Genomic DNA, 15,668 nt, shown 5'->3' with positions numbered 1-15,668 from the left:
ACGAGTTTTCACTGCGAATCACCGCCGCAGCCTATACCCGAAAGTACGAATCACGACCGCATCCATAAGAATACATGGCGCATCACCGCCGCATCCTATAGCAAAAAAGGCGCATCACCACCCCCGGTTTCTCGGCACCATGCCACCCCGCCCATAAGAACCCCATTGCGTCATGCGACCGATCGACTATACTACTTGTGTGTGAGCTGATATGATGTTGTATCCCATGTTGTTAGTCGCGAGGCGTTGAACCAGGTATGGAGTGGAGATGATAAAGGGGGCGAATGACACTTTCATAGGGAGTGGCGTCATGTCCACAGTACGTCAGGCGTGTCCATAGGGAGTGACGTTATGTCCACAGTACGTCAGGCGCGTCCATAGGGAACCACGTGACGTCCAGGCTAGGTCAGACGCGTCCATGACGAGTCTCTCCATGTCCACAGCACGTCATTGCGGACGTACTCAGCGAGTGGACAGGACGTCTCTAGTTGTCGACAAACCCACTCCAGGGAGGTAACGGCCGGAAGTAACCGGATGTCCTGCCAGCTATTCCACCGGAAGTCAACTGGACATCGAGTGTTTGCTGGGGCTGTTTTAAAGAAAGGTTAAATCTTAGAAATAAGGACGGTATGGCAATCCTGGTTATAGACCTCATGCTAGAGAACAAATGCATCATGACATGGTCAAAGCTGTCGCGTAATAATATTGCAGCTAGTGGACATTTGACGTGCCCCAGTTGCATGTAGAATATTTTAGAATTTACCAAATATTGATCTGATATCAGATCATTTGAGCAGTAGAGTATATAGCCTAATCGGGGATTCGAATATAGTCCTGTTAAGTTGGCGAATGTTCATGTCAAAGTCAAATTAAATCAGCGCAAGGTTTGCTTTTTACGCGAACTGATCATTGATCAATAACAATAACTTGAATATAATAATTATTGTGCCACAGTAACAGCAGTGTTTATTAAACGTTTAGCGACCGTACCCCTTATGCGTTCAATAAGATTTCTCGTACCCCGTGTCCATTTTCAACACAATTTCAGATGGTACCTATAGTAAAATCAAAAAAGCTATTTTCGTGAAATCGTGCGTGGTGCAAAGAATATTTTTCAGTTGAATAAATTATCCTAGAAAATATTCCACTTTTGGTTGGTTTGCAAAATAATCTCAAGCTCTGGATAGCATATAGGCCAATTACCCTATAATTCCACAATGCATCTCACACCCCCTAATGTGGTGCTCCGTACCCCGAAGGGGTCTACAGAACCCTGGTTAAGAACCCCTAGAATAGAAGTGTCCACTCACCGAAGAATCCATTGGTGTTACAGCTGTGGAGCGTACCATTAGCCTACCTTAATATTACCAATAAGATCAACCTGGATGTATTACTAACTATACATAACCGGGGCAACAGATTGCCAGTGGATTCCATGTGGACTTGATTAGATAGATCTATACGCTACGCAACGAAAGCAACGACCTTTTGATTCCAAAGACAGTTTTATAGTTTGTTGAATCCGTGGTCGTACCAAAGTCACGGTGTTCCGAGTCACAAGGCCTCTGAATTTAACGTTTAACCAATGATAATGTATATATATCATTGGTTTAACTCAACTCGAGTCATTTTTATTTTATAATCCAGTCATTCCGAACAGGAATAATTTTACGAGCGGTTGCTCCTAAGTCCAAAATCACAATTTTCGGTCACGAATCATCAATGGGTCGTGTTTATCATCATGATAGCTGATCCTCCACCACATAAGAGCTGTTGAGAGTAATGTTATATAGTGGAGTTTGAAGAGATTTCCGATTTTCGAGTAGTTTTTGAGTGAACTCTAAGTTCTCAAATCGATCAAATATATGTGACACATGAATAGATTGTCGAATTCTTAAAAATCCAAAATGCCGTCGCGGCCCGCGGGTCTCGTGTTTGAGACCTCTGGCCTAGGCCAAGGTGGGTTTCTGATTCCATAGACTACTTCAAGTCGCATCGACATCTTCCTGTCTTTTCATTGTATCGCATTTTTTGTGGTGTATTGAGCTGATAAAATTGCTAATAAACCTGATGATGCACCATGCTACGCTGTAAATTGCTATGAATGCACACTGAATGAAAAGTAATGCAGAAAATATTAAAGGCAAGCGACAAAATGAGGTGGCATGAGGCGGAGGGCGAGGTCGATGTTAGGTCGTGGTCCGGTAATCCTGAAGACTGGCTAGTGTTCATTTTATCGTAAGTCATATGCATAAGTCATATGCAATTTGAAATGTGGCAACCGCTTTTACATAAATGGCGCGATAATTCGATTTCAGTAGTAGTTCATTGATCAGTTTGTTTATTGTTTTTTCTTTTCTGTATGAGATCAGAACGCCACAAGATTGTGATACAATGTAAAGATATGAACGTATCAAACTACCGTCCTCGGATTCGTTTGCAACTAATATATAGCTGATAAAAAGACTACTCAAGTCGTTTCGGCTCCCTCCTATCTTTTCATTATATCACAATGTCGCATTGTCGTGTAAAGATATGATAAAAAATTTAATAAAATGATGATAAACTATATCTCCCGCTCAAACGGCGATGGACTCGGCAATTGAACAGACTTGTACAACTATAAAATTTTCAGCTCTTCCAAATTAGATTGGAATTAGATTATGGCATTTCAATCTAATTTAGTGAAATTATACAACTATTGAATTATCTAGTTTTTCAAGTCTGCAATTGAACTGTGTGTGAGTCAGGGTGTGTGTGTGTGTTTTTAGTCAGGGGTCATAGTCTTATAGAGATACGAGTGGTTAAGTCGAGTAACCACGAATCCAATTTCAGCAAACTTATTTTGTATGATATTATAATTTTAGATGTTCTGCCTATGCGCTATGCCCAATATGGAATCGGTGTCTCGTGCACACCAAATATTCTACTGACTGCACACAGGTGTGACGCCGAGAACCGTCTTGGCACACCAAAGATATTGCGCTAAGCGTACCGGGATTCCAACCTGGCGCTATGCCTATAGGGCCATTTCACACCGGTAGGCGGCAGCCTACTTTTGTTTTACTTAAAACCCTCATTAAAGAATTAACTGTTTCTGTTTGTTATTCCAATCTCCAACTTGACTAAAAACAAGCGTTTGTTGTATTTAACCTTTTGAATATCAGTACCGTGACGTTAAAGCTTCAAAACAAATCTTGTGGACTGTTGTGTTGAACCTTCGAAATTAACATAAAGTGCAATTGTGTCCATGCAATTGGAAAGTTCTGTTAAAATCCAATACCTTTAACCTGTGATTTTGACTAGCCTTGGGATTCTTTTGAAGGAACTGTAACCTTGTTGTTTGCTAGCCTGTGAGCACCTGACTTCAACATCACTGCTCACCTCTCCCCTGATAAATTCCGCAAAACATACCAAGATCGCACCGAGGGCCTCCATTATACTGCCAAATGTTGCTAAACGGTACTGTCGAAATTGAAAGAATTGTGGACAGCCAGAGTGGAATTGGTGGCAGTGTCATACGGAACTTTCTGTTCAATTACTTAATTATTCTATGCAGAAAAGCTCTCATCACGCAGGATATATTTCAAAAAATGTACCGAGATTCCATAATGGTGGACAGTTATGTGGACGTATGGTTGACAAATTTCTCATAGAAATAGAGAGTTAAGCTATGGGAATTATAGTTTTGACACTATTTTCCACTTTGTAAACCTCGACCTTTTTGTGAAGTCGTGATCAACCTACAGCATTGTCAAAAATGCAACGAAATATAGATACGGTAGAAAAAATTATCAATAGATTTTAAGGTGATGTAGAACTAGCAATATATTTTATGTGGTTGGATAAAATGTAAAGTATTTGGATTTTCCATATTTATATGATGATCATCCATATTCCATGCTGATGTGATGTCATAGTCGGTGACATTCTAATACCCGACCAGACTGGATGCCTAATCCTAGATTCAGAAGCTCGGAGACTTGATTTCATCCAGCCCTATATATAGTCCCTTATGACGATGACGAGATGACTGATATTGATTGTTTCTGCTAAATCTGAAAACACATTTGAACATGGTACTTTACATCTCTAGGCACCGTGGTTAGTCTAATGGAGCGTAGAAAACTCGCTTCGAGCATATTTAATATAGAAAGTCCATCCAGAACGAGCACATTTGGGAAATGCAAGCAGGATGAAAACGCCAAAGATGTTGCTGGATTGCAGTTGGAAATAACGGAAATAAAAACACGTTTGAAGCAAGTGGGTTCATTTGTATTGAATTCAAATTACAATTTAAGGCTTCTTGTACAGGCAGCCATTGTCCTGACTATTCGAAATTTCATGTGTGTGATGTCATTTAAAGAGCTTCATGGAGGTACAGAACTCAACTGCAATACACAATTGAATATAGTATATCCATATTGAAATGAACCCGAATATTGTCAGCTGACACTTGTCAGGAGTAATCATCACCAACTATAGTAGAGAATTGGAAAGAACATTGCTGACGATTACTCCTTACAATATCAATATATATACTAGGCCTATTCAATGACCATTGAAGTTCTGTACCTGTACCTCTGTACCTTTAATAAAGCCCAAACTTGGAAAACTATTAGAAACCTAATCAACCCTTCCAGCTCCCATGCCACCATCCCGCCTATTATAATTGATGACAACGGCAATTCTGTTAGCAATCCAAATAATGTAGCTAATGCATTAAATAATTACTCCACCTCTATTGGGCCAAAACTTGCATCTGATTGCCCTAATCTCCCCCCAAAACACTACCAAAGTACACCACGTAGTAGTACTAACTGTATATTCTTGAGTCCCACCAACATAGGAGAGATTAGCATAATAGTCGCCAACATGAGAAATAATGAAGCAGAGGGTCATAATAGGCTATCTGTGCAAATATTGAAGGCAGTTTTCCCTGCAATTTCTTCAATATTGGCTCATCTCCACAATCAATCCATGGCTTTAGGAATCTTTCCCGAAGCTTTTAAAGTAGCCAGAGTAGTTCCTGTACACAAAAAAGGAAACAGAATATTTATCGACCAATATCAGTCTTATCTTGCTTAGCAATACTTTTTGAAAAGCTTCTACACTCAAGGCTCTCCGAATTTCTTCAAACCAGATTATGGCCCGATCAATTCGGCTTTCGAACTCATCACAATACTCAACATGCCATTTTAGATTTACTGCTCAAGTACCAATCAACAATTATATCTAATGAGGTCGGTTGCTCCATATTTCTTGACTTGAAAAAAGCATTTGATACGGTTGATCATTCAATACTTCTGAATAAACTATGGTATAATGGGGTTAGAGGGACACCGCTAGCCTTGTTTAAGTCATATCTAAATTGCCGCTAACAATTTGTTGGTGACCAATGTACGAAATCTGAGCTAAGCGAAATTACTTGCGGTGTTCCTCAAGGTTCAGCTCTTGGCCCCCTTTTCTTTATCATTTACATAAACGACTTACCAGGTGCATCTAAATTCTCAACTAGGTACCTTATTTGCTGATGACACTTGCCTGTATAAATCTGACCACAATTTGAGTATTCTACAAGACTCAGTCAATATTGAGATGAAAAAAATCTGTCATTGGATGAGCCTCAATAAATTGAATATCAATGCAACAAAAACTCAAGTCCTTCTTATCAATGTCAGACCTAAGATCTTGTTACCTTCTCCATTTTTGACCATCGACAAAGATAAACTATCAGCAGTCCCTAATGTCAAATATTTGGGACTATGTATTGATAAAGATTTGAGTTGGAAGCCACAACTAGCAGCTCTTGCCAGCAAATTAGCGCAAGCAGTAGGTATTATAGCTCGCTTGCGACATATTCTCCCTAGATCTGTACTAAGAGACATATATTTTTCACTCTTCCACTCTCACCTGGACTATGGAATCATCTTTTGGGGGTTAACTTACGATACCTACTTGAATCACATCGCAGCTCTCCAAAATAGGGCTATCCGTTTGATAAGTGGCATGGGCCGATACGAGCATCTTTCTCCAAGATATAAATCCCTAGGGATATTGAAAGCGCGCGACCTCTGCACTTATGAAATTGCCAAGACCATGTACCGATATCACCATGGTGAATTCCCTTCTGCTCTTAGCCGCATCTTTACGCCATCTGCCGGTGTCCACTCTCACGGAACTAGATCCGCCACTGCTGGAAATATCTTTATGCAGAATTTAGCCGCTAGTGTGTGCCAGAGATCCTTAGCTTTTGTTGGTCCAAGGATTTGGAACTCCTTATCAATAGAGCAATAGAGCAATAGAGTCCACATCAATAGAGGTTTGTCATTTGCATCATTCTGTCGGAATTTTAAGTCTCAGCTCATTTCTACATATTGAGACCTGAGAGTATAATCTGGTATTTATTTTGAACTAGTGTTACAGTTTTTTTTCTACTACCACTGTTTTGCGTTTGCGTTTTGTTGTTTAATCTTTTGTTGAAGTGTTACTGACCGACAGTTGCATGATATAAATGTTCTAACGTTACGCCTTGACTACAGCTGACTTGAAGACTAAACATCTTGATGTGGTCATATCGCTGTGTTTGTCTTTTTTACATATTTGTGTGAACAATCATCGTACGAATAAAGAATCTGTCTGTCTGTCTGTTCTTTAAGTCCTGGAGCAATATTCTCATTTTGATCTTTCTTATCAAACAGGTAGAAGCCGAGAAAAGAACATATGAAAAAGATCTTGCTGTTTACATGGCCGAGAATAAAAGTTTGAACCACCAGGTAGGAGCAAAGACTTTACTTTATTACTTTCAGAGGGAGTCGATGTCAAGTGCTGTATGCGGAAAATACCTTTATAGAGTGGTAGCCTATACATAATAGATTATTACTAGGGTTGGACAAAATCGAGTACCTGAGTAATGTGAGTTCGTGTCGAGTCGAGCATTTGAGTATCGCTCGTTATGATGTCACAACAGCATGAATAATGTGGAATGTTCAAATATGGGCCTTTTATGAATCTAGAACAGTGGTTCCCAACCTTTTTCGACTCATCGCCCTCTTTTCAAGCTCAACGCCTATCATCGCCCCCAGATTTTGTGAACCGAAAAATCGGTATACAATCTGTAATCATCGGCGAGTTGACTAAAAAAAAGGTCAACTTTTCGGCTCGATGTCGAATTTTACACTTTTGCAACAAAATTTCAGTGGGTCGCCTAAAAAAAGGTCATTTCTCCGACTTGACTCCTATATAGCCGTTTTAACGCGTCATCGCCCCCCTATCGCTATTTTCGCCCCCTTTGTCCATTTCCGCCCCCTTCGTCATTTTCGCCCCCTAGTCCACCTGGGGGGCGATATCGCCCACGTTGGGAACCACTGATCTAGAAAGACTATCATGCCAATTCTACCTCGCGTTGAATATTTCATATTTTTTCGTACCTAGCCTACCTATTTTATAGCAATTTGTGACGATGCTGCGGTTAATCACGTCTTCCCATATATGTGAATTCCACTGATGTCCCTAGCTTTATACTAGATGTTTCGTATGTTACAAAATGACCAATCAAGGTTTACAACTTTCAATAGTGGAAAATAGTACAGAAATTCTAATTCTCGTCGCCGAATTAGCTCTTTGTGGTGATAAGCGTATGATTTCAGCGCTCGAAATATCATTCACTGCTCGAATAGAATCGTCGCAATTAATAGGCCTACTTGATTCTGATGTGGGTACTCGAATCATTGTGCCTGTCCCTAGTTATTGCTGAGTTCATTGCCCCAAATTTAAGTCTTTTCTTGTTTTCCTGCTGAAGATTTCGATGCCCCGCTATTTGTCATTTTGAAGATATCCAATGCTGCACCTACCACAGGCTGGAACAGGTTTTGTCACCAGGGTGGTGTAAACAGAGGGATAGATTCGAGAACAATCTACCCCCTTTTATAATCCCTTACTTTTCTCTTGGAGAGAGTAATCTGCTTATCTGGCATTCTAAGTGCTTTCACAATTGGGCATATTGTTGTTATTGTTTCTTTTGTACACTGTCTTAACAACCTAAATCTTTATAATGAACCATTCCTCATACCGTACTAAAATAACTAGATTATTCCCCTCCTGCCGCTGGCCTACATTCTATCAGCAGCACAGAAATTTGTTTGTGATTCGGATAATTCGCTTCTCCTGGTTTGTGAGCTCACATATCACTACTGAATTGAATAAAATCGATTGAAACTTGCATAATATGTTTATGTATATAGAGATATTAACACGAAAGATAATTGGATCCTTGTTGCATTGTCATTTGTACATAGATTTTACAGGAATAATCTACTAGAATGTAGGACATTATCTGTTTGCAAAATATCCCTCCTCTCCCCTCTTCTCTTAACTGACATGCCTGGTCTGGATGTCACTTCCACAATGCTTATCTTTGGTTGTCTTTAGGCCATTACCATCCTTTCTTCATTGTCCTTTAGCTGTCGGAACTCAGGGAATCTCACGATAGCAATGCATCTACTTCCGCAAAACTCCTTCGAGAAGTCACCAATCAAAATAAAAAGCTGATGGTCAGTTGATTACCTACTCCGCTTTAGGCTTGCCCCTAATGGTTTGCATTTGGCACCATTTTCCAGAATATTCAAGTCGAACTGGAAGGAAATCTTGATCGCAAACGGAAAGAGATCGTCGACAGCAATTCAGAATGGTTTAAGAAACACGAGGCTCTGCAAAAAGAAAATTTTCAAAATCAAAGTGAAAGCAAGAAGTTGAAGAAAGAGATGCAGGTGTTTAAAATTGTAAATGCTTATGGCATGAAATGGCTGCCAGAGTCTGATATCAAATCCAAGACATTCGTGAATTCTCAACTCCGCAAATCACCATGACACAAAATGAGTAGAGAACTTTAAATGTAATTATTTACAACTTCTAGAACTATCCCAAATAACAGAGATTAGTTGATTTTCCGCAATTTAAATTGATCTAGTACGGTCTGTAGGCCTACTTATGTATTGTGCCTATAATACATTCTAAAATTGACATATTTAAAGCGCTTCTTGGAGATACAGAACTTCAATATGCAATTGGATAGTATTTTCCTATTGAAATGAACCCGAATATGTTCGGCCGACACTCGTCAAGGGTAATCGTCAGTAACTAGTTGACCTTTATCAAAATACATCAGCCAAGATTGTTTACAAAAGGAGTTCGTATACCATCTTAAAAGAATACATTGAACACTCTCTTATTTGAGATTTTATTTCAAACTGGTGAGGTCATATTTTGTGATACAATTCTTGGTGTACAATGTTCAAATCCGATTCCCTACTAGTTGCTGACGAGTGTTAGCCGAAAATATTCCGTTTCATAACTTTCATTTAATATGAACATACTAATATTCACAATATTCACAATATTAATATTCAATTAACATTGGCATATGGGTAAAAAGTTTTAGAAAGTCATTGATAGTTTTACCATTCTTTTGAGTGAACTGTAAATCCTCAAAGCGTTCATGACAGCAATATGTATTATTTGCAAGTATTTATGTTAATAATCAACGTCGATAACTGAATGTTACTTTACCATTGGTTCTGATGATTTAATTTGATTTGAATTTCTAATATATGATGACTTGCAGGAACTCGAAAGAAAATTAACTGATTCTAAGGAGAACTCGTCGATAAGCAACATGAGAAAGGAAATTCAATATCAAGCCTCAAGGAAGAAGCTGGAGGACCTCAATTCCGAAAAGGAAGAAATGGAGAAGCGATTAAATAAGGTATGGGATTTAACAAAACCCCTCTTTAACTGCTAATGAATTGATATAGTAGGGTTTCGATACGTCCTCTTTTAAGAGGATTTGTCCTCTTTTGAGATTTTGTCCTCTTTTTTGAAAATTTAGGTCATATTTAGAGCAAAATGCGAGTGATATGCTGTAAATTAGCACAGAAGTGACGCTTCGGCTGGGCGAAAAGTTGACCTTTTTTTTTAGTCAACCGATCACAAAGTGGGAAGAATTCTTCTCCGGTTTTGCAAGTCTCAAATTTCTGAAAAAGTGTCCTCTTGTTAGATTTCCAAAATATGGTAACCCTATAATATAGCCTACCGCTCACATGCCTACTGCCTACAACTGTTCATTTCCTTCACCTACATTCAATGCTTACATATCCAAATACTGAGTTTTGTTGAGTTAATAAAGTAGACATGGCATCAGAATGTACCTAGCCTGAACAGTGAGTACTTATTAAGAAGTTTCAAGTGTGTTGCTACTGACAATATCTGGTCGGGCATGAAATGTCGATTAGGAACTTGATAATTGGTTTGTGTTACAGGTAAGGCTGACGAAAATCGAGTACCTTACATAAGTAACTCAAGTGTCACTCATTATAATACCGCATCAGTATGAATGATTAGGAAAGAGTTAGGAATTGGGTAATATATACCCACCCAGGCCCGTAGCCAGAGGGGAGTTTCGGGGTCGAAATCCCCACCTTTTGATGCGCAAAACCCCCTCAAACGTGAAACCCCGTCCTTTTGAAATGACCGTTCTGACGCTAATACGCGGTTGCAATTCAATAAATCTTATCATTAGCGAAAGGCGTGTTGTGAATTAGCGAGATCCGTATGTGCACATTGCACTGCACAATGTAACACGACGCGATCTCCCGCAGAGATAATCGCGATATCAGGTCATTGATTGCCGCGCGCTCAGCAATCGTCACCTGATTTATCATGCTCCAGCAAGCCTAGTTCCGTTGGCTTGAAGAATCGCATCTGTATTAGGCCCGGTGCGCACTATACCATCGAAGGCCTGCACAATCGCATCTGCTCAGACTGGTGCGCACGATATCATCGGTGGGCCTGCACAATCGCATCTGCGATAGGCTTAATACGAAAGATATATCATCGCTATAGCCGGACTTCATCACTAGCCTAACTATCTCGGGTCTAGCATGGTTACTGGTTATCTCTCGATGGCTTGGAGACAACGCCGTTAAGTGTATGCTGATTAGCGATTATAATTAAAGATTGACATCCGAAACTGAATGGCATGGACTGTCGGCAAACATATGCGTGCGTTGCGTACCCTACATATGAAATGGATTTCCACTAACAATTGAACGTTAACATAACCATCAGAAGATGTCTGTCAAGGCTTGAGTTATAAAAGAGGACAGGTTTGAAGCACCTGAAATTGGCGTCGTTATAGCACATATTCCATAAAAACTTGGACATTTAGACTTGTGCAAATCGTCGGGGAGGCTGCGTGAGACGCGTTGATTAGCGCGGGTATTTAATTGTTCACGACATCATCAGGGACTCGCTAATTCGAAAAAATCAAAACCCCACCCTTGTATTTCAAAGCCCACCCCTTATTTTTCGGCTGGCTATGCGCCTGTACCCACACCCACAGTAAACACTATTATTTAAAATCCAAAATTGTGAACATCAACATCTTTGCTTCTACTGGTCGGAGTTGAGCCAAATTTGTTATAGGCCTACATCATTTTTTGATAACTTAATTTCATGTTGATGCCAGTAAAATTTGAAAATTAAAAAAAAATTCTTAAATAAATACAAAATTTATGAACTTCAATAGTTCTGATCTACAGGTTGGAATTTATCCATATTTGGTGTGCGGCGACCTCAACCAACAATTTTATGGAATAACCAGTAAAATTTGTTGAACAAAGTTATTTCTGTACTGTACAACCCTAGCCTTGTTTCCAGGAAATTGTCCAGTTGCAATCCCAGTTAGCAGACAGGGAGAAACAGTTGAACATTCAGTCTGAAGTGACCAAATCCAAAGAGAGCGATCTGTATGTGAAAATGGAAGACAGCAAGAAGAAATGGTATGATGAGAGGGACAAGAATGAAGGACTGGTGTTGCGAGTAAAGGTTGGTTGAAATCGTCTTTGAATTACAACTGCCATCTATCTTTTGTAAATGACGGAACCTTATTGATACGCTGCAGTATTGAATAAGCACATAGAGGTAAGTTTAGTTTTACTGACCAAAACCACTCACATCTCTGGTTTCAAATAGATACTAAAGTCGATTGATCTTTTTCAATCTTTTTCAAAATTGATGGCATGTTTTTTGAACCAGGGCCGAGAAGTTGAAGTCGGCAGATTCTGAGTCTCAATTTCATTAGTGTGTCGTGAAGGAAAGTTTTGGTTCGAAGCTCCGGAATCTTTATAATTTATTAGCCTCCGGTATAATGGTATATTTTTGACCGCCCTCAACAGAATCTCACCCTCGAGCTACAAAAGGCCCGCGAATCTGCTGATTCTGCCCAGGAACAAATGTCGGGAAAAGTTCGGGCCTTGGAAACTCAAACGTCTGCACTGCAGCAGGAGATAATCGCAAAGAATGTAAATCTGGTGAGGCGATTGAAAAATGATTACCGTAAACCGGGGTAACTTTGGACTTTGGACACTAAGCAGTAAAAGATTTAAATGGTTATTGATGAAAAAGGGTTGTCGCTGGATGTCCAATTCTTTTTCATGAGGCAGCAGTACTACAAGTAGTCTCAATAGAAGGTGGATTCGTTTCACTACAAGATAAACTTGACCCAACATTGATAAATTAATGGCGGGGGTCAAATTCTTCAAAATTAATGGTCATTAAACTTCTTACAACCAAACATAGATAGCATTTGATTCACAGATTAAAAACTTGGCAGCAGATACCTCTAAGCAGTCTTAATCCATGGCAAAAATCTCAGTGGGCTCACCCTTAGATCAATACAGGAAAATGTGATGTCCAAAGTTACCCCGTCAAATTTTATCAGAACGGGGTAACTTTGGACAGTGGAAAATGTGATATTCAGAGCTCTGGAAGTGGCTGCGTCATCTGTGTCAAAGTGTATGGTCAACTATATTCCTTATTACCGGCCAGATGACTTTTTAAAATGGAATGAGAAGGTTAATAAATTAGGAGTTTGCCAAAATATGAAAAAATGGGTAGGCAATGAGCTCAGAGATTGCAATCGGATGTAAGCTACTTCAAAAATTTATCACATACTCCTAAAGATGCGCCAGCTGAATATGGGATATCGTAAATTACGACAAATATGTCCATCAGCGGACATAGGAAAGGGAAAGTGTATCTTTTAAAGAACAGTAATATATTTGAAATCGGAAATAAATCACGGTAACATGTTTAATGTTTGCTGTCGATTGCTGACACTGCCAGTGGGATACCCCTTATCACCATATGTTATTTATAAGTCCCAATTGGCGAAGGCATGAGGGAAAATTGAGACAAGAGATGAATAAGAGGGCATTAGCCTTCATAAACTACCTAATTTTTTTTTTTTGGGGGGGGGGTGGATTAGGTAAAAATCATGCAATAGGCCAAAAATATACTATTTTGTTTCAGTTTTAGCCAATGCTCTCATCAACTCTTACCAAATAAGCCTCATTTACGAGGTTTCATAAACAATTGAGTGTAAAGGCATACAAAAAAACTACATTGTCCAAAGTTACCCCACATGCAGGGGTAACTTTGGACACGGATAATTTACAAAAATAAGGTACTTATTTATGACCATTAAGATTTTGGATTAGGTAATTCTAATCTTTGCTCCATGACCCGAAAAAACACAAAACATGCCTCCCCTACACCCTAGCATTTCCGAGATACAAAGCGGAATTGTTGAAAATTGTCCAAAGTTACCCCGGTTTACGGTATTTATACGGGGGATTCCAACGATTTTTAAGATTAAATTAATAAAAATCAGTATACCCCTTTTTTCAGGATATCATATCAGTACTCAAAAATACCATCTCTCACTATTCGTCTGGAATCATTAAAATGAACACCTACTCGATTGAAATTCGAGCACCCAAATCATTGTGCGCCCTGCCCAAATTATAAATACCATTTTAGCAGAATAAAGAATATTTTCATTTTGTTTCCCTTTTCCATATAGTTAGTGCACAGGGCTGCCTTGGTTATTTGCTAAACACAATGCATGTAATCTATTTTTTGCAGCAAGATCTTCAAAAGCAGTTATTGGATTCTGCCGAGGCCAACCTCCACAAGTCCGATGAAGCAAGAGCCAAGTTAGCATTGGTCAACCAGGAGAAACGGGCTCATGAGAGCAAGATTTCTGCTTTGCAGGTATTGTGTGTGAAAGGCCATAGGAGCCGAATGAATGCTTTCAGAAGGCGACCAGCCAACTGTCTCTTATACATAATATAACCTCACTTTTATGAAACCTCTTAAATGATGCCCATTTGGTAAGATTTGATGAGAGCAGTGGCTAAAATGAAACAAAATAGTAGGCTAATGGCTATACGTCTGGCCTATCACATGATTTTGACCTCCTCTTCCTCCCCCCCCCCAAAAATGAATAAATTTAAAAAAATAGGTCGTTTATAAAGGCTAATGCCCCCTTATTCATCCCATATCTCAATTTCCACTCGTATCTTTCGCAATTGGGACATGGCGATAAGGTTATCCCACTGGCGGCGCCAGCAAACATCAATCCTTGTTACCATGATTTGTTGCCGATTGGAAATATTTTACTATTCTTTAATATATGCACTTTCCCTTTCCTATGTCCTCTGATGAATATATTTTTGTAATCTATGCTACACTCCGTAGACGCATCTTGAAGAGTATGTGCAAGTTTTTGAAGTAGCTTCCACCCGCTTAAAATCTCTCGGCTAATTGTCTACCCATTTTTTTTCATATTTTGGCAACTCTCAAGTTATTAACCTTCTCATTACATTTTAAAAACCATCGAGCAGGTCATAGCGAATATAGATGACGATTCACTTTTGACACAGATGAAGCAGCGACTTTCCAGCCACTTTCCTGAATATCACATTTTCCCCTGTCTGAAGTCACCCCGTTCTGCTAAAATACGAGGGGAAAACTTTTGACATAACATTTTCCTATATTGATCTAAGGGTGAGCTCAGCGATGTTTTTGCAATGGATTCATACTACTTCGAGGTGCCTGCTGCCAAGTTTTTAATCTCTGACTGACATGCTGTGTATGTTTGGTAGTAAGCATTTTATTAACTATCAATTTGTATGAAATTGCCCCCCCTCCGCCATTAATTTATCAATGCTTGTTACCTCACGAGAAAGAATTGGACAATGGACATCCAGCGGCAACTCTTTTTCATCAATAACTATTTGAATGTTTCACTGCCTTGTGTCCAAAGTTATCCCGGTTTACGATACGTTTCTGCAACGGAATACAAGATGCAAATTCCGATTTTATGAATTCCTTGAATTCTAACAGCATTTTTTTGTATTGCCAGGAAGAAAATGAAGAACTGGCGAGGAAAAATGCGAATTTGAAATCCACAAAACAGAAACTGGATTCTGCTCGGGAGGAATTGGGGGAAATGCGTGAGACGCATCACGTTCTCGAAGCTAAGGTGAGCTGATTTTCAAGTCGCACATGAGCTCAGGTCTTGAATGTGAACTGCGGTCGATGACTTGGAAAACTTTTGACGTTACACAATTCTGTCTGTATGTGAGAACAATGTCGCTAACATAAATCATAGTTTGATGTGGAAAGCTGTCCGTTAGGGTTGTTCAAAACAACTTTTTATTAAGGATTCGCGGAATATATTGTGAGGTTGCCTAAACGCTGCGCACCAAATTTGGCTCGATTTCAACCAGTAAAAGCCGACGCACAGCCAATTGAAATTTTCTAAT

At 39.4% G+C, this 15,668-nt stretch overlaps 1 protein-coding gene across 5 annotated transcripts in view; it reads left to right on the top strand.

Annotated features, from left to right (window-relative positions):
• Positions 1-3,865: 3,865 nt before the first annotated feature.
• The window catches only part of LOC145446989 (citron Rho-interacting kinase-like), a 58,994-nt gene continuing 47,191 nt past the window's right edge, over positions 3,866-15,668 (top strand). For 2 of the 5 annotated variants that reach the window (XM_080325402.1, XM_080325400.1), the window contains exons 1-9: positions 3,866-4,263; positions 6,702-6,776; positions 8,463-8,552; positions 8,619-8,768; positions 9,623-9,763; positions 11,716-11,883; positions 12,234-12,368; positions 13,984-14,112; positions 15,266-15,385. In XM_080325402.1, the coding sequence (XP_080181528.1) occupies positions 4,114-4,263; positions 6,702-6,776; positions 8,463-8,552; positions 8,619-8,768; positions 9,623-9,763; positions 11,716-11,883; positions 12,234-12,368; positions 13,984-14,112; positions 15,266-15,385 (1,158 nt within the window). In that variant the 5' untranslated portion in view covers positions 3,866-4,113. Of the gene's footprint in view, positions 4,264-6,249; positions 6,323-6,701; positions 6,777-8,462; positions 8,553-8,618; positions 8,769-9,622; positions 9,764-11,715; positions 11,884-12,233; positions 12,369-13,983; positions 14,113-15,265; positions 15,386-15,668 lie in introns of those variants that run through there. The other 3 variants (XM_080325399.1, XM_080325401.1, XM_080325403.1) reach the window with 3 other exon arrangements.

The sequence above is a fragment of the Botryllus schlosseri genome, chromosome 9 (assembly GCF_051294905.1).
Source record: "Botryllus schlosseri isolate E-star chromosome 9, Bs_hap1, whole genome shotgun sequence".
NCBI classification, from domain to species: domain Eukaryota; kingdom Metazoa; phylum Chordata; class Ascidiacea; order Stolidobranchia; family Styelidae; genus Botryllus; species Botryllus schlosseri.
This window is presented reverse-complemented; position numbering and strand designations above follow the sequence as displayed.